The following is a 25,539-nucleotide window of genomic DNA, read 5'->3' on the forward strand; positions in this document are numbered from 1 at the left end:
TTGCGTGTTAGAAATCCATTCTGTGACAAATATAAAGTGTTCAGTGAGAAAAATTTACGTGTGCAACGATAAGAATGCAGTGGGAATGAATTCACATCTGTTGGACGAAAACTATGAAAAGATACACTACAAACCGACATTTCACGTAAGTCAAATCCTATGCAAATCTGTAACGCAACCATCTGTGTGACGTGCTTATAATTATGCATTATTTATATTTTAGGAAAAATTAATCTGTAAAAAAATGCACCACATGTAATGAACGCATGAAAACCGTCTGAAGATGAATCGTAATGATTCGAAACTGGTAACGGTACCTTTGGAATAAAGGAACTGAAAATAAATTTGTAGCTGGTTGCTGTCTCAACACCATCAACATTTGTCTTAAGTCGGCCGGTGTGGCCTAGCGGTTCTAGGCGCTTCAGTCTGGAACCGCGCGACCGCTACGGCCGCAGGTTCGAATCCTGCCTCGGGCATGGATATGTGTGATGTCCTTAAGTTGGTTAGGTTTAAGTAGTTCTAGGTTCTAGGGGTCTGATGATCTCAGATGTTAAGTCCAATAGTGCTCAGAGCCATTTGAACCATTTGTCTTCAAATAACAGCCACAGTCTCCACCCATGTCATCATATGACAAAATTGCATCCTTATAAGCTTTTAGACTGTTTCCGACAACTTTAGTTTTCAGTCAGACTGGTAGCGTTAGAGCAACTAAAGAGTCACTGAGGAGGGAACATAGAGATGCTATTATCCGCGAGCAGAAAAGAGGTGCTTCCAATATCGCAACAAGTTTCAAAATGGTTCAAATGGCTATGGGACTTAACACCTATCGTCATCAGTCCCCTAGAACTTAGAACTACTTAAACCTAACTAACCTAAGGACATCACACAACACCCAGTCATCACGAGGCAGAGAAAATCCCTGACCCGCCGGGAATCGAACCCGGTAACCCGGGCGCGGGAAGCGAGAACGCTACCGCACGACCACGAGCTGCGGACCCGCCAGACCCGCAACAAGTTTACTGGCGAGCAGAATTCTCTCATCTCGTCCTCACGGCGAGTTCACAGCTTCACTGCCACGTGTGGGTGGCTCCATTGTTCGACGTGCGCTGCTAAAACGACGCTGCGAGCTCGCGACACTGAGCCGCCGGTGTGGGTGCGCGCGTGTCCACAGGAACGGCAGCCGGCTGAGCAGCGCGCGCGCCTTCCTGCGGCCGGTGCGCGACCGGCCCAACCTGACGGTGCTGCTGAATGCGACGGCGACGCGCGTCGTGTTGGACCCGCGCACGCTGGCCGCCACCGGCGTCGAGTACGTGGTGCGCGGGCCCGGCGGACAGACCTCCAAGGAGACGGCCGCCGTCAGCAAGGAGGTGGTGCTCAGCGCCGGCGCCGTCAACTCGCCGCAGCTGCTGCTGCTCTCCGGCGTCGGGCCCAAGGACGACCTCGAGAAGGTCGGCGTCAAGGTCAGTGCTGACGCTGCTGCTGCTGCTGCTTCCGCTCGTTTCGGAGGGTAGCGTCTTGAAACTTTGTGATCAGTTCGAGAAGCTCCTCCTACCAGAGCTCAGCTGATATCGTAGCGGACTGGAAGGCCAACCGCTGTTGCAGTCACTAGCTTACTGGACATGGGAAACTTCAACTAGGTCGTTGGAGTACCAGTTTTAATGTTTCTTCACCTAAGAACGCCATAGAATCATTTAGAGACATTGAGAATGTGTCCATAATGATTTTTACCGCCACTAGTTCTTCAACTTCTTTGATGGTCTACATTAGCTTTACCCGCCTTCAGCTAAGATCTAAATCTCTTCGTAACTACACTACTGGCCATTAAAATTGCTACACCAAGAAGAAATGCAGATCATAAACGGCTATCATTGGACAAATATATTACACTAGAACTTACATGTGATTACATTTTCACGCAGTTTTGGGTGCATAGATCCTGAGAAATCAGTACCCAGAACAACTACCTCTGGTCGTAATAACGACCTTGATACGCCTGGGCATTGAGTCAAACAGAGCTTGGATGGCGTGTACAGGTACAGCTGCCCATGCAGCTGCAACACGATACCACAGATCATCAAGAGTAGTGACTGGCGTATGATGACGACCTAGGGCAGCAGTCGAAAATATTCTGTATCCAGAAAGGCCAGTACAGGACCTACAACATGCGGTCGTGCATTATCCTGCTGAAATGTAGGGTTGTGCAGGGATCGAATGAAGGGTAGAGCCACGGGTCGCAACACATCTGAAATGTAACGTCGACTGTTCAAAGTGCCGTCAATGCGGACAAGAGGTGATCGAGACGTGTAACCAATGGCACCCCATACCATCACGCCGGGTGATACGCCAGTATGGCGATGACGATTACACGCTTCCCATGTGCGTTCTCCACAATGTCGCCAGACACGGATGCGACCATCATGATGTTGTAAACAGAACCTGGATTCATCCGAAAAAATGATGTTTTGCCATTCGTGCACCCAGGTTCTCGTTGAGTACACCATCGCAGGCGCTCCTGTCTGTGATGCAGCGTCAAGGGCAACAGCAACCATGGTCTCCGAGCTGATAGTCCATGCTGCTGCAAACGTCATCTAACTGTTCGTGCAGATTTCGTCCCCATCTGTTGACTCAGTGATCGAGAGGTGACTGCACGACCCGTTACAGCCATGCGGATAAGATGCCTGTCATCTCCACTGCTAGTGATATGAGGCCGTTGGGATTCAGCACGGCGTGCCATATTACCCTCCTGAACCCACTGATTCCATATTCTCCTAAGTCATTGGATCTCGACCAACGCGAACAGCAATGTCGCGATGCGATAAGCCGCAATCGCGATAGGCTACAATCCGATCTTTATCAAAGCCGGAAACGTGATGGTACGCATTTCTCCTCCTTACACGAGGTGTCACAACAACGTTTCACCAGGCAACGCTGGTCAACTGCTGTTTGTGTATGAGAAATCGGTTGTAAACTTTCCTCATGTCAGCACGTTGTAGGTGTCGCCACCGGCGCAATCCGTGTGTGAATGCTCTGAAAAGCTAATCATTTGCATATCACAGCATCTTCTTCCTGTCAGTTAAATTTCACGTGTGTAGCACGTCATCTTCGTGGTGTAGCAATTTTAATGGCCAGTAGTGTAGTACATTGCGACGTACATATTCTACTCTAACTATGCCTCTACTATTTTTCTCTGTGCTGCTCCTTAGAGCTCCAAGTTAACTGTTCCTATATGCCAAAGCAGATGTCCCACCTACTGTCCTTTGTATTGTTAAGGGTCTTCCACATACAGTCTATACCTCTTCGACTATACTTTTCATTCCCTGTTTATTTTGTAATATGTTTCCACTAACTTTCTTACATTTTTCGATAGTTTTTCAAGTCATATTGGAACGACAGCGACCTTCTCAAGCCGCATAACAAAAACAGTTAAGATCGCTAATAATTGAGGGTTGAATAACACTTAGGCGGTTTTTTGTTCTACTGATGTTTACTTCTATGAACTAGTTTTCGGCTTATTAGACCATCTTCAGATAACTACTAGATATGGAACACAAGCTCCTTGTAAACAATAGCTAGTATTTATCTGAAGATGGCCTAATAAGCCGAAAACTAGTTCATACAAATAAAAATCAGAAGAACAAAAAACTGCCTAAGTGTTATTCAGCCCTCAACAAGGAATTCTTGTATCGAGAAGCGACGGAAGAAGCCATAAATAAGATCGCTAATAATATTTATTTATTTTGGAAACCGATTTCAGTGAAACATGACACGGAGTTAGTGGTCTGTAAATGATGATGTTTGACTGAGACTAGTTACCAGAAAAATAAAAATTAGTTCCGATCCAGATGGACTTTTTTAAATTCTTCTACAGAACCACATTTTTGGTGGCTTCCGGTGGACCACGTTTGATTTGCACACAAAAAAATGGCTCTGAGCACTATGGGACTTAACTTCTGAGGTCATCAGTCCCCTAGAACTTAGAACTACTTAAACCTAACTAACCTCAGGACATCACAAACATCCATGCCCGAGGCAGGATTCGAACCTGTGACCGTAGCGGTCGCGCGGTTCCAGACTGTAGCGCCTAGAACCGCTTGGCCACCCCGGCCTGCATTTGCACACAGTTTTGTGTTTCAGCCTATGTAAGAAAGTAACAGATCTGGCCGCTTTGTAGAACGACTGGTAAGGTTTACAGGTTTCATCAGATGTCAGTCAAGTAACAAAATCGGCAATGACTGTTTCCTGGTCCCCTTTGGACAATTACATTACATTAAGTTCATTGTGGGCCCCTGGAAGGAAGTAAGAGAGCGACAGGAAATCAGGCGGCTGCAAGTGTTGAAGACTGCGATGTTATTCATGTCGCGGAGCTGAGGGCGATTTGAATACGAAACCACTATCCAACGACCTGACTCGGTCCCTTCTGCATTACCATTTCCAAATGCTCGCAATAGTAAACTGTTGTAGAAAGGTGAATGTAGGAGAAGATGGAGTCTTGCTACCGTGTGCACCGAATTGAATGTAGCTCGTATCCGATAAGAGAAACAACATTAATCCGAACTAATCCGTTAAGTTAAAATGTGTGTGAATTCCTAAGGGACCAAAGTGCTGAGATCATCGGTCCCTAGACTTACACACTACTTAAAGTACAACGTAAACTAAGAACAGCACGCATACGCAGGGAGGACTCGAACCTCCGGCGGGAGGGGTCGCGCAATCCGTGAATGGCATCTGAAACCGCGCGGCCACTCCGCGCGGCAGCCGTAATTACTGGTGGAGTTACAAAATTGCAAAGATGAGCGGACGAAACCAAGAGCGTTGTTATTTCTTCGCTGGCTTCTCGCGCTTCTAAACGATGTTGCTGTGCACATTCTAACGGACTGATATGCCTCATTACTGCTGGCTCCTTCCTTTTATATATGGCCTTGCAGTATTAGCCGACATTTCCTTGCTACCAGGAAGCGCTGAAAGAAAATGGACAACAATCGTTACATTTCCCGAAGAAGTGCCGCTCTGCTGTATGGCTTCACTATAATAAGCAGGGCGAAACAGCTGTAGGTCGCGGTAGTTATTCAGGGATGAAGAGGCTTGCAGAGTGTAGACTAGTATGCGGAACTGCGTCAAAGAAGTCTTGTGACCGAAGAAAACAACGGGCAGGACGGATCTTGCTGTGCATTTGCTAGATAATACGCAGCGTACTAACTTAGCCACGCACTGTGCTGCATAGGACTGTGTACGAAATTTCTTTCACTTTGTTTGAGCACTATTGGTACACGAATCAGCATGAGCATCTGAGCACATGTCCTCCCAGTAACACTTGTTCTGTTCTGTAGGGCGCTATTCCGCATAGATACCAGGCGCGTACATAAAGTAAGTTTCCCACTTGCCCGACAGCTACGTGAAATGACTGTGTCTACGTGATAGCGCATGCGCCATGATACGTCATTACTCTAATGGAACTTCCAGAGGTCTCATAATAGCTTCGTAGCAGCGGTTGAAAATGGTAGCTGCTATTCCAGCTCCCCCCGCGTACGAAGTGTGGTCGGTTATGACGTGTTTGAATGGAAACAGCACAGTGCCGACTGAAATTCATCATCTGACATGTCTATAGGCCTAAGTGATGAGCAAGCAAATGGCATGTCGCTGGTACAGACTCTGTATTGGGTCATCAAAAATTTTCACGAAGAGAAGCGCAGCGGGAACCCAAATACAATTACAGGCCATGTCGTGGAGCCTGTGCGGGAAAGCGTTTTGGAGAGTTGTCGCTACATAGTCAGGAAACTCAGCACCCAGATTACGCAGGTGTGCCACTCCTTGTTGCATTAAACTGTGAACCTATTGTTCTGGAAACTGCATGCCAGGTTAGTGCCAAAGCAATTGAGCACAGACCACAAAACAAAGCACATGGCGACTGATTTGATTTTCTTGTAATAAAACAATGTGGTAATTGCATCGGGTCCTTTAGAAAAACCGGCACGGGAAGTTGTCTAGCTGCACGATAGCATTCGGCCACGGAGACCTCTCCGGACAACAGGGCTCCTACAGACGTTCGGCTGGAAAGTTTGACCATCTGCCCTACATCCTGGACCTCGTTTCCAGTGGCTTCCATGCGTTTCGGAAAGACAACGAATTCCTGGCCGTTCGGAGTCAATGTTTTCAGACTGATAGAGAGGCCGTGGTTTGAATCCACTGTGTGAGATTTCTATACGACAGGGGTACTGAAGTTGGTCCCACGGTATTAGAAGTGCTTGAATTCCGGTGACGAGAAATAGTTCAACACTTCCTCTATCTATTCCAATAAATTTATCAATTAAATTATACTTTTCATCTGTTTACGACGTCAGGGAATCTTAATTTATGGATGCGCCTCGTGTTTCCTTATTTATCCTGTCTAATGGCTCACCTTCGTGTATTACCCCTACTTACTTAGTAGTCGATTTACTTGATGTTTCAGACATACACTGCAGATAGAAATTTTTCGTTTTGTTGAGATGTCGAGTGTCTCCGCGCTCCTACATCGCCATCCGCCAGATGAGAACCAAAAGCTTGCGTCGTTGCAGGTGGTGCACGACCTGCCCGGCGTGGGGCGCAACCTGCACAACCACGTGGCGTTCTTCCTGGACACGGAGCTGCACAACGAGACGGACCAGCGCGACCTGGACTGGGCGGCTGCCGTCGAGTACATGACGAGCCGCAGCGGCCCGCTCTCCAGCACCGGCCTCTCGCAGGTCACCGCCAAGCTCTACTCGGGCCTCTCCCCGCCGGGGCCCAGTAAGTCAGCCACACCTCCGCCAGATTCCTCTTATCACCGCTGCGATTTTCACTGCGTCGCTGAAACTGTGCATACTACAGCGTAGTCCATTGATAGTGACGGGGCCAAATATCTCACGAAATAAGCATCAAACGAAAAAACTACAAAGAACGAAATTAGTCAAGCTTGATGGCGCTGTGGTTGGCCCGCTAGATAACGCTGCCATAGGTCAAACAGATATCACTGCGTTTTTTAAAAAATAGCAACCCCCATTTTTATTACATACTCGTGTAGTACGTAAAGAAATATGAATGTTTTAGTTGGACCACTTTTCTCTCTTTATGATAGATGGTGCTCTAATAGTCACAAACGTATAAGCACGTGGTATCACGCAACATTCCACCAGTGCGGACGGTATTTACTTCGTGATACATTACCCGTGTTAAAATGGACTGTTTACCAATTGTGGAAACGGTCGATATCGTGTTGATGTATGGCTATTGTGAGCAAAATGCCCAACGGGCGTGTGCTATATATGCTGCTCGGTATCCTGGACGGCATCATCCAAGTGTCCGGACCGTTCGCCGGATAGTTACGTTATTTAAGGAAACCGGAAGTGTTCAGCCACATGTGAAACGTCAACCACGACCTGCAACAAATGATGATGCCCAAGTAGGTGTTTAGCTGCTGTCACGGCTAATCCGCACATCAGTAGAAGACAAATTGCGCGACAATCGGCGATATCAAAAACGTCGGTGTTGAGAATGCTCCATCAACATCGATTGCACCAGTACCATATTTCTATGCACAAGGAATTGAATGGCGACGACCTTGAACGTCGTGTACAGTTTTGTCACTGGGCGCAAGAGAAATTACGGGACGATGACAGACTTTTTGCACGTGTTCTATTTAGCAACGAAGCGTCATTCACCAACAGCGCTAACGTAAACCGGCATAATATTCGCAACTGGGCAACGGAAAATCTAAGATGGATGCGACAAGTGGAACATCAGCGACCTTGGCGGCATTATGGGAGAAAGGATAATTTGCCCTCATTTTATCGATGGCAATTTAAATTGTGCAATGTATGCTGATTTCCTACATAACGTTCTACCGATGTTACTACAAGATGTTTCACTGCATGACAGAATGGCGATGTACTTCCAACATGATGGATGTCCGGCACAAGCTCGCGTGCGGTTGAAGCGGTATTGAATAGCTTATGTCATGACAGGTGGATTGGTCGTCGAAACACCATACTATGGCCCGCACGTTCACCGGATCTGACGTCCCCGGATTTCATTCTGTGGGGAAAGATGTAGGATATTTGCTATCGTGATCCACCGACAACGCCTGACAACATGCGTCAGCGCATTGTCAATGCATGTGCCAACATTACGGAAGGCGAACTACTCGCTGTTGAGAGGAATGTCGTTACACGTATTGCCAAATGCATTGTGATTGGCGGACATCATTTTGAACATTTATTGCATTAATGTGGTATTTACAGGTAATCACGCTGTAACAGCATGCGTTCTCAGAAATGATAAGTTCGCAAAGTTACATGTATCACATTGGAACAACCGAAATAAAATGTTCAAACGTACCTACGTTCTGTATTTTAATATAAAAAACCTACCTGTTACCAATTGTTCGTCTAAAATTGTGAGCCATATGTTTGTGACTATTGCAGCGCCCTCTGTCACAAAGCGAAAAAAGTGGTCCAACTAAAATATTCATTTCTTTACGTACTACACGAATATGTAATAAAAATGGGGGTTCCTATTTAAAAAAAAAAGGCAGTTGATATCCGTTTGACCTATGGCAGCGCCATCTAGCGGGCCAACCATAGCGCCATCTGGTTTTGCCCTTCAAGCTAGAGAAATTTCGTTCTTTGTAGTTATTTCGTTTGACGCTTATTTCGTGAGATATTTGGCCCGGTTACGATCAATGGACCACCCTGTATACTGGTTGCTACATTTATCTTGACTACCCCGAATAATTTTCTGTCCAGAAGTAGGATAAAATAAGTATCAGGAAACTTCGTCTAGTTACCAGGAGGACAATAACCAGCACGATTGCCTTTCTTGTAAGTTTGTGCGTTATAAAGATATGAACTACAGTCAAATTGAATCCGACACTGTTCTTAAATCAGTAATGCACTTCGTCTCCTGAAGATTAGTGTAAAGCGTGTCACAGTGTATCATATTTGTAAACATGATGTTACCGAAAACAATACACAAAACTGAGTTTGACTTCTCCAGCCCAATACATACTGCAGGTACCTGGGGTAACGCAACTCGTCAACTTGCGGTAGTTGACAGTAAACAAATGGAACACAAGGAAAATACATACCAGTCGCTCAGTCACCTCTTGAGTTGAAGCAAGATGTAACTGCAATTTACGCAAAAGTAGAGAAGGCAGAAATGATCCTCATTTACCGACTTTGTAAGTTATCAGAATGGTAGCTGCAATGTGCATACCACTGTAGTACGTTTAAACATGTTGTGTAAAGGTAGTCTTTAGTTAGTTCATTATCATTACTTTTATTTTATTGTGACTGAAAGTGGAAGTAATACTATTCATGCAGAGGAACACCACAGAGAGCGGCGTTTTCTCTGTGTCTCCATCAGCTAATGTTATCTCCAATAAGTGGACGAGTTAAGTTACACCGGGTACTTACACTGTGTGCCGGTGCAGAAGACTCAAACTCAGTTTCGTGTTAGGTTTTTAATAACGTCATGTTTAAGTGAACTATAAATTGTGATACGTTTTTGAGAAAAGGACGTGGATTACGAAATAAAAAATACAGGGTGTTGTCATACTCCCGTTACAGACTTCTAGCGCTTGCAGAGGGGAGTGAGTAGAGAATATTTCGAATTAGAACCGATGTCCAGAAACGTTCCATTTCCGTGCTACAACCGTTTGAAAATATGTTGGTAATGCGACCACTTTTACAAATAATTGATTAGACGTGACCCAGTATATCCCTTGTTTTAAAATTTCAGTCGTTAATAACCAAAGAATTTGCTCGTGTACTCATTGACCAAGTTCTCTTCACCGTGAAGCAGTACGGCCTCTTCCAATTCAGGTGTGCGGTGTGTCTCCTACGAAACACCACAGTCACCTGGTAACGGTGAAGGTACCCTTTCTCGAAAACGTTGCGTAATTTTGGCGAAAAGGGTATATGATGGAGTCGGACGTTATGGAAAACGATGTCGATAAAGGCGAAGAGCAGCACTCCCACTACGGTGAGATTCGCCGTTCAGAAGGCTCAAGTCAGAGTATTCTGCGAACTTGTACTCAGCCTAGTGGCTCAGACACATGAATGAGTCTCGATCTGGATCAAAGCGGTAGGATAGATGAAATCAACCGATCCGACGTAACCACCCTCTTACTACTGCATATCTGCGTAGCAAATACATTTTCAAACGGCTGTAGCACGAAAACGGTACGTTTACGGAGCGGGGTACCTAGTCAGAATATTATGTACTATCTCCCCTAGAAGCTTACAAGGGGAATTTCCGAACAATCTGTATCGGTTGATATCCAATGAAAGCCGTACTGCTCTTCATATCTTCGTGACGAGCAAAGTTACAAGAAAGAAAATGTTTCAGTGGACTGTGCATTAATGGAGCTGGTGAATACGACGTACCACCAATACGAGGTAGTTGCCAAGATTGGTTGTAGTATATCAAAAAGTTTCAAATCAAGTAAAAGATTGAGACAAGAATGTTTTATGGCACCAACCTCATTTAAGTTGTATTTAGAGGCTATTCTTGGTCGATGGAGCACACAGTGAACAATTCAGGGTGTCACGGTACATCATCAACACTTACATCAATTACTGTTCGCCGATGCCCAAGTACTTACTGTTCTGGACAAGAATGTTACGATGTGTCAAAAGAGAAATTAATAATTGCTTATAAACAATGAGGACTAACAATCAATATGAATAAAACAGAGTATGTATTTTTTGGGAGTGAGCAAGGTGAGGATTTGAATTTTGAGTTTCTCTGGGGAAGATACGTGGAAGTGTTCAAGTATCGGCGTTCACTAACCCATAAGACTGGTCAGTGTGAAGTGGTCGTATCCCACAGAATATGTCAAGCGAGGGAAGCATTAAATGGTATATTTTAGGGTCGACACGCATCCAGACGAACAAAGAAAGTAGTGGTTGAAAGCATTCAGATTTACGGTTAAGAGTGTTGGACTCTTGGACGAGAGACAAAGGGTGAAAATTAAGGCTGTCGAAATGGAGGGATTATGGCGAAGCATGAGAGTGACACACTTGGATCTACTGAGGAATGAATATGTAATAGTGGAGATGGATGCAATCGAACCACTCTCAAATAGGATTAACGCTCGAGCACTGAGATGGCATGGTTGGATGGAGTAGCAACGACAGCCGCAATATTTGCTCAGCTGGTCTCCACTAGGGAGAAGGAGCCGAGGAAGGCCGAGGACAACGTTGAGGAAACTACTGTATAGACGAAGCTATCGGAAGAAGATTGGCAGGACAGAAGTTAGTGGCATCTGACAACAGGCACCTTCTGATAAGTGGAAAAACCGCTTAAAGTAAGGTAGATCTTCGTAGATTATATTTCTGTAGAAATCCTAAAGTCGCCGTGAATTTTATGCCGTGTGGCAGCTGACGGCTCTCCACGGATCGATGCGTGGTCCCGTTATAATTCTGTCTCATGCAGAGGGTAGGACAGTAAGGGAAGTTACAGTGCACGCTTTCTTGCCGCAGACAGCGGGCCCACGGCTGACCCGGACGTGCAGCTGTTCTTCGCCGGCTACTTGGCCAACTGCGCGCGCACCGGGGAGGTGGGCGACAGGACCTCGGAGACGCCGATGCCCCGCCACGTGTCCATCTCGCCGGTGGTGCTGCACCCCGAGAGCCGCGGCCAGATCAAGCTGCGCTCCGCAGATCCGCTGCAGCCGCCGCTCATCTACGCCAACTACCTGGACCACCCCAACGACGTCCGCACCCTCATTGCGGCCATACGAGCTGGCATGAAGCTCGCCTCCTCCAAGGTGAGTTCACGGGTCTGACGCGTTCCCGCTGTGCGTAAGGCTCGCGACTATCGCGTTCTTATTGTGGAAGAAGTACGTCTTCTATGTTTATCATGGTTTTTATTGAAGATCACTCAGTATAGAACACATAACATAGGCAGTGATTACATAAAAATAACCAATGGAACGTTACAGAACACTTGGGCAGAAATCCCCATAAAAGTTCTGTGAAATTAACAACGGAACAATTATAACGTAGCACTTCGTTTAAAGGTCATAGAACGCTCGCGCGCCGCGGAAAGGAGAAAGTAGGGAGCCTGTATAGGGAGACAGTGGCCAACCGGACGATACGGCGTCCATTTTTCTGCCAAACTGCGGGCGGGACTTTTGAATGGACAGTAGTGGAGTAGTGGAGTACACATTCATCGAATCAAAAGCACAATAGGGCGAAATCATTCGTTAAATGCCTTACTTTACAGCTATAACATACTCACAGTTGCCTATTACGTACAGCACAGGAAAATTTGATACAGTGGCTGTAGAAAATTATTCGTTACTTGCATTTATCTCCTTTAAAGTTCGTTTACTAGACATATTGCAATGAAAGTAACGTAAATAAAAAAATATAGTGTATAGCATTTGTTTTGTATCGGAAGTGCATAACGCTGAAGATTTAACGTACCTGTATTACGTCAGATGAAAGAAAGTCGTAAGCAGTTGTTTACTTGTGACATGCAAAAAGTGTGAGACGTATTAGTACGTCTTGTCACGTCTTCAAACTTTTTGCATGTCACAAGTAAACAACTGCTTACGCCTTTCTTTCATATATATATATATATATATATATATATATATATATATATATATATATATATATATATATATATATATATACTGAATACCTCTCTTAGATAACAAACGAAAAAGATTACAAAAATCAGGTAATGTTAAATGTAGGTTAGTGTAATAACGACCAAGTATAACAAGAAAACAACCGTATCCCTTCTACCCCACAGTAAGTAGGCCTATTAAAAACTGTCTTCAAGAGTAAGTCTGCAGAACGAATTAGAGATGTCAAAAACAATATTGTACAATTACTAACGTGTTTACTTCAAACATGTAGGCCTACCGACTTCATCACAAAACGCTTCATTATTTCAACTCGTATTTTAGATCGCAAACGCTAATTACGTACTAAAAACGATATACAACTAAATCGAACATGCATGCACAACGCATAAAAAGTCTCTCGATAATTCAAATACCTTTTATTCGTTTCCAAAAGTCCTCTGAACTACAATTCAACTCAAAAGCACGGCGAACATAGGAAGCGCGAGAGACGTTTGGCGCCATTTTCCTGCCAAAGCTAATCAACCAATCATGGGCAACTTCATCTGCGGCCACTCTCTCTGTATGCAGGCTCTCTAGGAATAAGTACATGTCAGCGCTCCTCGCGGCCGGCACGCGAACCTCGTTGACACTTGCGTCCCGTCAGCTCATGGCGGCTGCTAGCCGCGCGAACGCCTAGTCGCCACACAGTCCCCCACGGGAGGGCGGAGCTCCGTTGTTGTTCGTAACTGCCTCAGACGCTGTCCTTGAATCTGGCCGGAAAGTGTACACGACGTCCGGACCGCGTTGTACGTTGCGTCTGCGTCGAAGGAGCTGTGTGAGGTGCTGGATTATCAGCTGGCGAAACCGCCGGTAGGTGCAGGGAACGGTACGCATCTAAAGATTCCTCCAAGACAAAAGCAGGTTTAACTCGGTCGACCGACACTGTGTTGCTTTGTCCATTCACCATACAGAACATCATTTTGTCCCGTGTTGTTATTAAGCGGTGTGGTCCAGTGTAAGGTGGCGTGAGCGCTGGTTTAATGCCATCATAGCGTACTATGGCATGGTTGCAATGCTTTAACTCTTTATGTAGAAACGTGTGCGGTGTCCCATGTTGCGATGCCGGATGCGGCCGCATGTGCGAAATCCGATCCTGCAATTGGATTATAAACTTTAACGACTGTGATAAGTACCCCAGTGAGGCACCTGGATCAATAAATTCGCCTGGTAGCCGCAGGGATTCCCCATAGACCAACTCAGCAAGGGATGCATTGAGGTCTGGCTTAGTGATGGTGCGGAGGCTGAGTAGCACATTAGGGCGGCTTTAAGGGACCGGTGCCACCGTTCAACTATGCCGTTGCTAGCTGGATGATAACTCGTTGTTACGTGATGTGATGCGCCGCAAAACTTGCTCAGCTGAGTAAACTATTCAGACTCGAACTGGCGTCCTCTGTCAGTTGGTATATGTAATGAACAACCGAAACGAGTGACCCAGTTGGACATAAATGCGGGAGTCGGCGTTTCGGAATAACTTGTGTCCAACGAGTGAGTCTATCAATGATGGTTAGCAAATAGCGATGGCTCTCTGAGGGCGGTAAAGGTCCCACGACGTCCAAGTGGGCGTGGGCGAACCTCTCGGTCGTGTCTGGGAATTTGCCTACTGGCGAGCGGACATGACGTGAAATTTTGCTGCGTTAGCAATTGACGCACGCGCGAGCCCACCGACGGTAATGTTTTTTCTATCCCCGGCCACACGTAACGACCAGATACGAGCTTCGTCGTCGCCTTTACCCCTGGATGACATAAATCATGTAGGTTATTAAATATTTGCTTACGCAGGTCTGCCGGGACGAATGGGCACGCTTTGTTATTGGAGGTGTCGCAATATAATTAGTGTCTGATCCTGGTACATCAATGAGACTGAGCTGCAGGACTGCTGTCTCATCGTTTAGGCAATTTTCAAGTTCTTGATCTGAGTATTGTGGTTCTTGGAGTTCTGCCGCATGTGGCAGATGGCAGCGATAAAAACTGAGGATTCCGAGGAATCTACGTAATTCTTTGGCGCCGCTGCAGGAAGTAAGTATATATCAGCGCTCCTCGCGGCCGGCACGCGAGCCTAGTTGACACTTGCGTTCCGTCAGCTGATCGCGGCTGCCAGCCGCGCGACCACCCTAGTCGGCACAGTTCTACCTCATCTGCCGGAATGTACTACTACTTTTACCTTTGTGCCTTTGCCCCACATCACCACAGGATCTGAGTAGTTATTTACGGATTCGGCATGGTTAATTGAAGACGTGATGTAATGCCCTTCCTGTCGCTACCTCGTTACCCCCCAGTAAGAAATATTTTTAGCCCAGCTGTATGTGAGAAGTATTATTTTTATGGAAGTCGGTGAAAACTTGGTACCGGCCCGAATTCACCTAATAGGATATGGCAAACCGCTTAAAAACGATATCTACGTTGGCCAGCACTTAAACTCATATCGTCACTGTGCCAGGAGGACTCGATGTGGACCCGGCGCATCTCTCAGTGCCGAAAGTGGCGCTTTAACACGCACGGCTATCCGAATTAAATTTGAATTAAAACAGCATGCAGTGAAGTTACACTGATCGTGACTACACAATAAATACAGCACCATCTCAAATAATAATCATAAATTGTCAATAGATGCTGCTAGCCAAAAGAGAGAAATAACTGTGAGATAAAGAATTTTACCAATGTAAGTTAGTGCAACCAGTCAATTCTTCAAATATTTCTGTGGTTGACTCAGGTGTAAGGCACGTGGTATAAAAAGCTTACGTTTCGTAAATATAGTTGTAGGGAGACCTTAAGCATGTGACCAGGTGAGAGGAAACGGAGATGCCAACCAAAAACGAGAAGACCTGTAAGTAATCATTTATTTGCATAAACGTGAACTGTGTAATCTACAAATAACACATATCAAACAAAACTGTGTCATTCTAGATATCACTGAAGATGCCTTAAAGTAGAAAGGCGAAACGCGTCTGGGAGAAATAAATTACAGTGCAGCGCAAAAAAAGGCGATTATTTTTACGTAACAAATATTTCTGTGTTTGCTGTGGAGGATGACCACGCCAACTATTTTTCGTGTTTTTCTGTACCTATTAATACACATCGATAAAACGAATATCGCGCCAGACAAATTTGAGGCCCCTCTGTCGAATGGTTAGGTAAAATTCCACTTTAAATTTTTGTAAACTATATTACAACAATGAAATTTCAAATATCTACAGAAACAACAGAGAATATGCGCCTAACGACTCTTAGGAGAGACACTCTGTATACAATCTGTTTGAGCGTAATTATCTCCTCAGTGAGGGTCGGGTGTCCTATACTAGTGTCTCCATACAAATGTAATTGGGGATCACGCTCCTTAATCGACTGAGAGGCCGCTGTAACAGTCTCCGTGTTAGTGTGAATGGAATCTCAAGAAAATGTTTGTATGAAATTAGGTAGTTTGGTAACCACGAAATCAATTGTGCAATAAAGAAATTGAAAATCATCACTGCACCCTGAGGCTGGTTTATTTATAACTGCAAGTCAGTCAGTGACAAGATGTTCTGTCACTGCTGCATAGCATTCATTATTTGCAACATACTTGTGGTCTACCAGACGCGTTGAACTGTAGTGAGGAGTGCTCGTTCATCATTCATACGCATTTCCTGCTCTGGTTTCGTGTTTCTCTGACCTCATTTGGTATATGTGGAAGATACTAAACACATTGACGAAAAATATGCAACACCAAAAAGGTTTCTCTGAGTCCATCCTTCCGACTGAAGGTTTGAGGGTCGTATGTAATAAAATAGAACACCTGCAGCCGTCCTTTCGATGTTATTTATCACACAGCTAACAGTTACGGTGATTCAGCATACATCAGTAGTATACGCTATCCCATCAGTGGGCAACGTCTAAGAACTGGTTTCCGGAGACTACTGTAACAGCGATGCTGTGTCTGTAACCATCACCCATCGTCCATCATGTTTTATAGACACAACATCGCTGTTAAAATAGTCTGGCCACTGATGGGATCGTGTGTACGATAGGAGTTTCCCTTTTCAGCGTCAGTTAGGCCTCAAGATGGTGTACTGAATCACCGAAACCTGTAGCTACATAACATCGAAAGGGCGGCTGCAGGTGTTACATTTTGTTACACACCAAGAAGGAGTTGTGAGATACAAACGAAAGTTTGTAGACGTGTTTCCCTCTTTGGAAGATGCTTTCAAATTTCATACTAGACGCATAAGGAACTATGAGGATGCAAGTCAGGTTTGGTTTAAATACAAGCTGTAACGGTCGGGAGCGTTACTTACGTTTGGTATTGGACGTGATGAGCTGATGTTAGTCAAGAATGGCTTTAAGGCGACAAAGACACCGTTATCAACAGCTCATTGATTTGAATGAAGTAGTTTAGCAGGGTCACGGGAAACTGGCTGTTCCCTCTGCAATATTGGTAACAGACTTTGCACAAATGTTGCTACTATACACGGTTGCTAGCAGCGGTGGTCACAAAATCCTACGTAAGCAAGGAGACCGTGCTTTGTATGGCCATGCTGCACTTTTGAGCGCCAAGACCATTGCGTTCGGTATAATCCTCTGGTGCATCGTACTGCATCTGCACCAGTAATTTGAGCAGCAGTTGACACACAGCGACACAACGAATTGTTACAAATCGGTTTCTTCAAGGACAGCTCCAAGCCAGATGCCCCGTAGTGTGCATTCCACTGACCCCAAACCATCGCCATCTGCGACTTCAGTAGTGTCAAGTGAGAGCCCACTGGAGAGCGGTCTGTTGTGTTTTCTGATGAAAGCTGGTTCTACTTTGGTGCTAGTGATGGCCTTGTGTTGGTTATAATGAGGCCAGTTGAAGGTCAGCAGCCAACCTTTCTGTGTGCTAGAGCAATGGACCTGCACCTGTAGTTATGGTCTGTTGTGCGATTTCGTATGACAGCAGGAGCATTCTCGTGGATATCTCACGGACACTGACTGGAAACTTCGTCAGTCAGGTGATTCTGCCATTCATGAACACCTTTCCAGGGGGTGTTTTCCAAGAGGATAACGCTCGCCCACATACCCCTCTTGTAACCCAACATACTCTGCAGAGTACAGACATGTTGCCTTGGTCTGCTCGATCACCAGATCTGTCTCCAGTGGAGCACATATGGGACATCATCGGACGACAAGTCCAGCGTCATCCCCAAACAGCATTAACTGTCCCTGGATTGACCGGCCAAGTGCAACAGGCATCGAACGCCGTGCTACAAACTAGTATCCGGCAGTGTAAAACACAATGCGAGCTCATTTGCATAGCTGTTTTCAACATTATGGCGGTTATACCACTTATTACTGTACCAGCATTCCACATTTGCAATGGCTTACCTCGCGGTTTTCTTCACCTGCGATCTTGGAATATTTTCCATATATATGTTACCTACACAAATGTATTCCCGAAATTTCTTTACTCCACATTAATTATTTTCTGATGTTACGTTTTTATTACGTCCGTGTTGTTGATAGGTTTTTGGAGGGTGTTATGTGGTTGAACTGTACGTTGTAACCTACATCTGTATCTACATTTATACTCAGCAAGCCACCCAACGGTGCGTGGCGGAGGGCACTTTACGAGCCACTGTCATTGCCTCCCTTTCCTGTTCCAGACGCGTATGGTTCGCGGGAAGAACGACTGCCAGAGAGCCTCCGTGCTCGCTCGATTCTCTCTAATGTTACATTCGTGATTTGCTTGGGAGGTATAAGTAAAGGGAAGTAATATACTCGATACCTCATCCAGAAACGCACCATCTCGAAACCTGGACAGCAAGCTACACCGCGATGCAGAGCGCCTCTCTTGGAGAGTCTGCCACCTGAATTTGCCAAACATCTCCGTAACGCTATTACGCTTACCAAACAACTCTGTGACGAAACGCGCCGCTCTTCTTTGGATCTTCTCCATCTCCTCCGTCAACCCGATCTGGTACGGATCCCACACTGATGAGCAATACTGAAGAATAGGTCGGACGAGTGTTTTGTAAGCCACCTCCTTTGTTGATGGACTACATTTTCTAAGGACTCTCCCAATGAATCTCAACCTGGCAACCGCCTTACCAACAATTAATTTTATATGATCATTCCACTTCAAATCGTTACGTACGCATACTCCCAGATATTTTACAGAAGTAACTGCTACCACCGTTTGTTCCGACATCATATAATCATACAATAAAGGATCCTTCTTTCTATGTATTCGCAATACATTACATTTGTCTATATTAAGGGTCAGTTGCCACTCCCTGCACCAAGTGCCTATCCGCTGCAGATCTTCCTGCATTTCGCTGCAATTTTCTAATGCTGCAACTTCTCTGCTATTTGGGGAGCAAAATAACTGATGATGGTCGAAGTAGAGAGGATATAAAATGTAGACTGGCAATGGCAAGGAAAGCGTTTCTGAAGAAGAGAAATTTGTTAACATCGAGTATAGATCTAAGTGTCAGGAAGTCATTTCTGAAAGTATTTGTATGGAGTGTAGCCTTGTATGGAAGTGAAACATGGACGATAAATAGTTTGGACAAGAAGAGAATAGAAGCTTTTGAAATGTGGTGCTACAGAAGAATGCTGAAGATTAGATGGGTAGATCACATAACTAATGAGGAAGTATTGAATAGGATTGGGGAGAAGATAAGTTTGTGGCACAACTTGACCAGAAGAAGGGATCGGTTGGTAGGACATGTTCTGAGGCATCAAGGGATCACCAATTTAGTATTGGAGGGCAGCGTGGAGGGTAAAAATCGTAGAGGGAGACCAACAGATGAATACACTAAGCAGATTCAGAAGGATGTAGGTTGCAGTAGGTACTGGGAGATGAAAAAGCTTGCACAGGATAGAGTAGCATGGAGAGCTGCATCAAACCAGTCTCAGGACTGAAGACCACAACAACAACAACAACTTCTCTGTGTACTACAGCATCATCCGCGAAAAGCCGCATGGAACTTCCGACACTATCTACTAAGTCATTTATATATATTGTGAAAAGCAATGGTCCCCTAACACTCCCCTGTCGCACGCCAGAGGTTACTTTAACGTCTGTAGACGTTTCTCCATTGATAACAACATGCTGTGTTCTGTTTACTAAAAACTCTTCAATCCAGCCACACAGCTGGTCTGATATTCCGTAGGCTCTTACTTTGTTTATCAGGCGACAGTGCTTATCCGCTGCAGATCTTCCTGCATTTCGCTACTGCTCGTATTTAATAAATAAGCACATTCCTACCGTTAACGGTTTATCTTCCTCAGGTGATGCGCGAGAAATACGGCATGGAGGTGGTGAAGACGCCGGTGGAGGGCTGCGAGGCCTACACGTGGGACTCTGACGAGTACTGGGAGTGCGCGGTGCGCCGGCAGACGGGCCCGGAGAACCACCAAGCGGGTTCGTGCCGCATGGGCGCCGCCGACGACCCCGACGCCGTCGTGGACCCGCAGCTGCGCGTGCGCGGACTGCGTAACGTGCGCGTCGCAGACGCGTCCATCATGCCGCGCGTCGTCTCGGGCAACACCAACGGCCCCTGCATCATGATCGGCGAGCGCGCCGCCGACTTCATCAAGCGCCAGTGGCGTAGCGGGGTGGACCTCAGCAACCGAGTGGGCACCGGCAGCAGCAGCAGCAGCACGGGCCGCCCCTACCCGGCCGCCGGCAAACCCGGCCTCGCCACGGCACCCTTCCAGAACAAGTACCCCACCTCCAAGTCGCCGCCGGCCTTCCCTCCCAAGCCGGTGCTCGTCGCGGCGCCCTACCCGCCGTCCGGGTTCAAGCCGGGCGGCTGGTCCTACCCGTACAACCCGCAGGGTCACGGCCAGTACCACTTCCACCACGCCAACTTCCCGCAGCAACAGACGCCGGCACCGTACCAGTTCCCCCAGAAGCCGGAGCCCAAGCAGGAGAGAAACTACTCCAATCTGAGGGTGGCCGGATCGTCCAACTGGGATCCTACCAGGACTCCGACCTTCCAAGGGTACAGCGCCAACCCGTCTGCTTGGGGTGGCAGTGGTAACTCCCAGCAGTGGTGGGCGCAAAAGGGTTAGGCATGTTGCGTCGCGCACTGGGATAATCTTCGGAAGGGTTTACGAATAGAAACTTTTGTGTCTACAATGTAGAACCAGTAATCAGGATGTGATGCCACTGACAGTACTGCCGGAAATGGTGTACCTTTGTATCGTGGGAAAATTACTCATCGTTGCACAAGGAAACGTAGTGTTACAGTGGAAAACGACATGCAAATCGCTGCTTATTGTATATGTTTTGTTGTTTCCTGTAGCGTTGATTACGTTTGTTCTGAAAGTTACTCTTAATACTGTTCCAAATGTATAAGTACTCTGTAACTTAACGTAATTTTGGAGTTTCTTTGTTAATTCCAGTTACTGTTGAGTCGTGATCACAGGCTCAATATCGTATTGCGTTGTCACACTACTTGGACTGTACGATTCCCTTCCTCGTGTCCTCTTCATTCTTTTTACCATATACAGTATCTGTCACAATGGTCCAAAACTACAACAGATTCTACAAACTTCTCTGCGTAAACTTTGCGAGATAGCGATGTTCGTAGGAGCGGTTCACAAGACGGCAAGCTATGCCTCCTTAATCTTATCCGACTCCCAACTGGAGGACATAACCACTACTTTTGGCATGGAGAATCTCTTATTTTTCCATGCCCTGTCTTTCCCTTGAAGATATGTACTATTTATGTTACTGGAAAACCAAATACGAAATATTTATTTTATACTATACGTGACTATAAGTTGTACACCAAGATAATCAATAAAGAAAATCTCCGTTGCTTGTAACACTATTTCTTCATATTTCTTTTGAATTGAAGAGAATGAGACCCGTTCACTCCTTACAGCTCTTCTTCATTTATTTAGCCTACGGACTGTGTGCTTTGTTTAGCCATCTGAAACACTTGGTTAAAATATATACAGAATCGTGTAAATGCTTATGTACAGACTCAACAGCTCATGCTGTCACAATTTTCTCCACCATAAATTGACAAAAAATAGATTTAGGAGTAGATAAGTTGAGATTTATCAACTCAACCCATGTCACAGATGTAATCAAAAGCTAAACGTAGAAGTGAAATACGCATACCATTAAAACCCCATGTTTTTTCCATACACTCTTAAGGAAATAAACAATCACTTTATTAAGCCGAATGCCTTTAGTTAACAAATGAGAGGAAGCTCAGAAACGTCTTTAAAAAATCCAATCTTCACAGGCAAGTTTAGGACACGACAACAAGATTTCGTTTATATCACCTTCCGACGCAGACTCACACGCACATGCAGGAGAATCGTGAATACTGATTCGATGCAAACGAAGAGATAATCAGTAGTGGTTGAAGCGGAGTAGAACGATGGTAAAAATCGTTGATCGGTCCAAATGAGTCCATGTAAAGAACGGCCTGGCAGGAGTTAGAAGTTGGAAGTTCACATAATAACCACCTTTCATTTGTTGGGAGTCGCTCCACATATCATACCCTTAGTGCTTTCTGTGTCCCTCGACCTCACATAAGCGCCGGACGGTGTGGCCAAGCGGTTCTAGGCGCTACAGTCTGGAACCGCACGACCGCTACGGTCGCAGGTTCGAATCCTGCCTCGGGCATGGATGTGTTGATGTCCTTAGGTTAGTTAGGTTTAAGTAGTTCTAAGTTCTAGGGGACTGATGACCTCAGACATTAAGACCCATAGTGCTCAGAACCATTTTTTGAACCTCACATAAGCAGTCTGCATACGGAAATTTTAGCCTAAGGATATTTCTACCTATGCATATTGCTTCAGTAATAAGTCAGCTTCCTCATTATAAAGGTTACCACGTAAGAATATACCCATAGCAGATGGACTGCCAGCGCCCTCCATATATTGCGAACATATTCCAATACCGCATCTAGTGTATAACTTTTAGCATTGTACTTGATAATGGTATAAAAGCAGAAATCTAGATACAGTGAAGATAAGTACAGTAATACACAGTCAAATGGTGGTTTGGTGGTTTCCTCTTTTTAAAAAATATTGCGTGACTGTGGTTCAACACCACTGAACACTTTTTGGTGTACAATGGTTGGTTGTTTTATTCCATGGCCGGTGTTGAACATTTTTAAAGACACCCTTGGAATCAGACACGATTAATACCTTTGAGAAGGGAGCTGAAGATGGAAACTTGAGTGCTTCCATAAGAGCCACTGTCTCAGCCGCAAAAGCAGAATCGCTTTCAGGCTGTGAGACATTTTCCTGACTGGTATCTGAATGGCAGAGGAAACCACATCTAGTATACTCCTCTTGTGGAAATTTGGACTCAGGCCACTGAGGTGCAATAAGACGATTATAGCTACAGTTTACATCAACGTTTTCCGATCTTGTCGATTAAATTAACAGATTGGAATTCGGCAGCTGTGTGACAAACCATGTGAAGGCGGATGCGAAGGACTCGTGAAGAATGTGTTAGAGGAGACCAAGCGTCAAAGCTGGCAAAGACGGCCGGAATTTTATTTCGTCTTGAGGAAGCAGTAAATTAACTGATACATTATTTACTTTTATAGAAAAAACTATCAATGGAGCCCATAACTTGAATATAAAATTTATCTGACAACATGTGACAGCCAATGCTCAAGGGCATCTCTCCTGCCTCCGCTAAAAGGGCGTTAGTGGGCATCGAACGCATGATTCCAAGATTAACAGGAAAGGTTCTATAATAAAAACTGATCTGGAGAGATAAAGTTCACGAGCATTGTGATACACTATACAGCCAAAATCCAGTCGAATAATCCCTCAGTTCGTGATGAGTAGAATGCGCTCCCCGCCGTAGGCGGCTGAGTGACCAAATTGCGTTCAAAACTTCTTCGCACTTAGTAACGGCAGATCGAAAATGAGGGTAACAACTTAACTGAGAGTCAAATGTCGCTCCTAGGAGTCGAGCATGAGACCTTAGCTGGGTAGTAAACTTCCCACACGTGGCGTGGCTGTCAGTACCAGCAACATTCGATTTGTGAAAAGGAGTGATCGCCGATTTCTCAGCCGAAATCTCCAGCCCCTTAGTAGGCAGCCATTCATCGACGTGTGTTGTGACAGTGAGCAATGTCAATTTGGCCTGAAGATAAGAGTCTCCAGTGGAATAAACACATCGTCTGCATACTACACTAGCGAGCAAACTGAAGGACCAAAGTAACTTTCGCATGATGTGTCGCTGCCACGTGACACAGCAGTATAAAACTTGGACCACTTGTATAAAAGAAAAGTATAGTACAGAAGGTAACTGAAAGAAATATGCAGAGAGATGAACAGAAACGCTCTATTAAAAGACAATAATTGCGCGGAATCACGGCGATTTATGCGCGGGATTAGCCGAGCGTTCTGAGGCGCTGCAGTCATGGACTGTGCGGCTGGTCCCGGCAAAGGTTCGAGTCCTCCCTCGAGCATGGGTGTGTGTGTTTGTCCTTAGGATAATTTAGGTTAAGTAGTGTGTAAGCTTAGGGACTGAAGACCTTAGCATTTCAGTCCCATAAGATTTCACACACATTTGAACATTTGAACGGCGATTTATGAGGGCCTCCTATGCATTACAAACGGCGGGACATGTTTCTTAATAGGGTGTTTGATCAACACGATAGTGCATACTCTACAGCGTGGTCCCATGCACGTCACAAGGTTACTAAGGAGCTCTACATCTACTGTCTACATGACAGCTCTACAGTTCACAATTACGCGTGTGGCAGAGGATTCGTCGAATCACTTCGATACTATTTCTTTACTGTTGCACTCTCCAACAGCGCACGGGAATATCGGAAACTTAAGTCTTTTCGTGTGAGCTCTGATTTCTCCTATTTTATTATACTGATCGTTTCTCCCTACGTAGGTGAGCGTCAGCAAAGTATTTTAGCATTCGGAGGAGAAACTTGCAGATTAAAATGTCGTAGAAAAATCTCGCAGTGACTGAAAACGCCTCATATTATATCCGTCACACTCTCTCACCTATTTCGCGACATCGTCCGTCAATATCATCTGGTAAAGACCCCATACCACGCAGCAATACTCTAGCAGAGGAGGTCGGACAAGCGGTGCGCAAGCAGTCTCTTTAGTTAATTCGTTGGCCTTTCTAAGTGTCTTCTAACAAAATGCAGTTTTTGGTTCGCATTCCCCACAACATTATCTATGTGACAGTTAAAGTTGTTTGTATTTGTTATTTGTAGGAAATTAGTTGAATGGACTGTTCTTAGATTTGTTTGATTTATCGTGTAACTGAACTTTAACGGATTCATGTGGATGACTTCACATTTGTCATTATTTAGGATCAATTGCCACCTTTTAATTCTATGCAGATATCTTGTCCAAATCATTTTACAATTTTTAAATCTTCTGATGCTTTAGTAGACGGTACAGTATTTTCTCCAGACGATCTAAGAGGGCTACCTCTGTTGTCTCCTAACTCGTTTGTATAGTTTAGGAACAGTAGAGTGCTCATAAAACTTCCTTGGAGAACGCCTGATATCACTTCCATTTTACCCGATGACTTTCCGTCAGTTAACACGCACTGTGGTCGCTCTGGGAGGCAATCACGAAACCAGTGGCACGACTGAGACGATACTCCATAGGCAACCAATCTAGTAAGAGACCGCTTGGGAGGAACAGCGTCAAATGCTCTCTATAAACATAGGATCAATCTCAGATATCCTGTCAATATTTTATTGCTTCTTGTGTCGTAGAAGAACAATATTCTCTGAATCCATGCTATGTGTCAATGCATCGTTTCCTTCGGGGTAATTAATGATGTTCGAACACACTATATGTTCCAAAATTTTTCTGCAATTCGACATTAGTGGTATGGATCTGTAATTCAGCGAATTACTCCTATTTATTTATTAAGTACTGGTATGACCTGCGCAGCTTTC

General features: G+C 45.2%; 1 protein-coding gene across 1 annotated transcript in view; it reads left to right on the plus strand.

Moving 5' to 3' along the window:
• LOC126480380 (glucose dehydrogenase [FAD, quinone]-like) overlaps nt 1–21,450 on the plus strand; it is a 196,433-nt gene extending 174,983 nt beyond the window's left edge. The window contains exons 5-8 of the mRNA XM_050103860.1: nt 1,172–1,460; nt 6,555–6,765; nt 11,499–11,785; nt 19,901–21,450. Of these exons, the coding sequence (XP_049959817.1) occupies nt 1,172–1,460; nt 6,555–6,765; nt 11,499–11,785; nt 19,901–20,686 (1,573 nt within the window). The 3' untranslated portion in view covers nt 20,687–21,450. The remainder of the gene's footprint in view (nt 1–1,171; nt 1,461–6,554; nt 6,766–11,498; nt 11,786–19,900) is intronic.
• The last annotated feature ends 4,089 nt before the right edge of the window (nt 21,451–25,539 follow it).

The sequence above is a fragment of the Schistocerca serialis genome, chromosome 1 (genome assembly GCF_023864345.2).
Source record: "Schistocerca serialis cubense isolate TAMUIC-IGC-003099 chromosome 1, iqSchSeri2.2, whole genome shotgun sequence".
In the NCBI taxonomy this organism is placed as follows: domain Eukaryota; kingdom Metazoa; phylum Arthropoda; class Insecta; order Orthoptera; family Acrididae; genus Schistocerca; species Schistocerca serialis.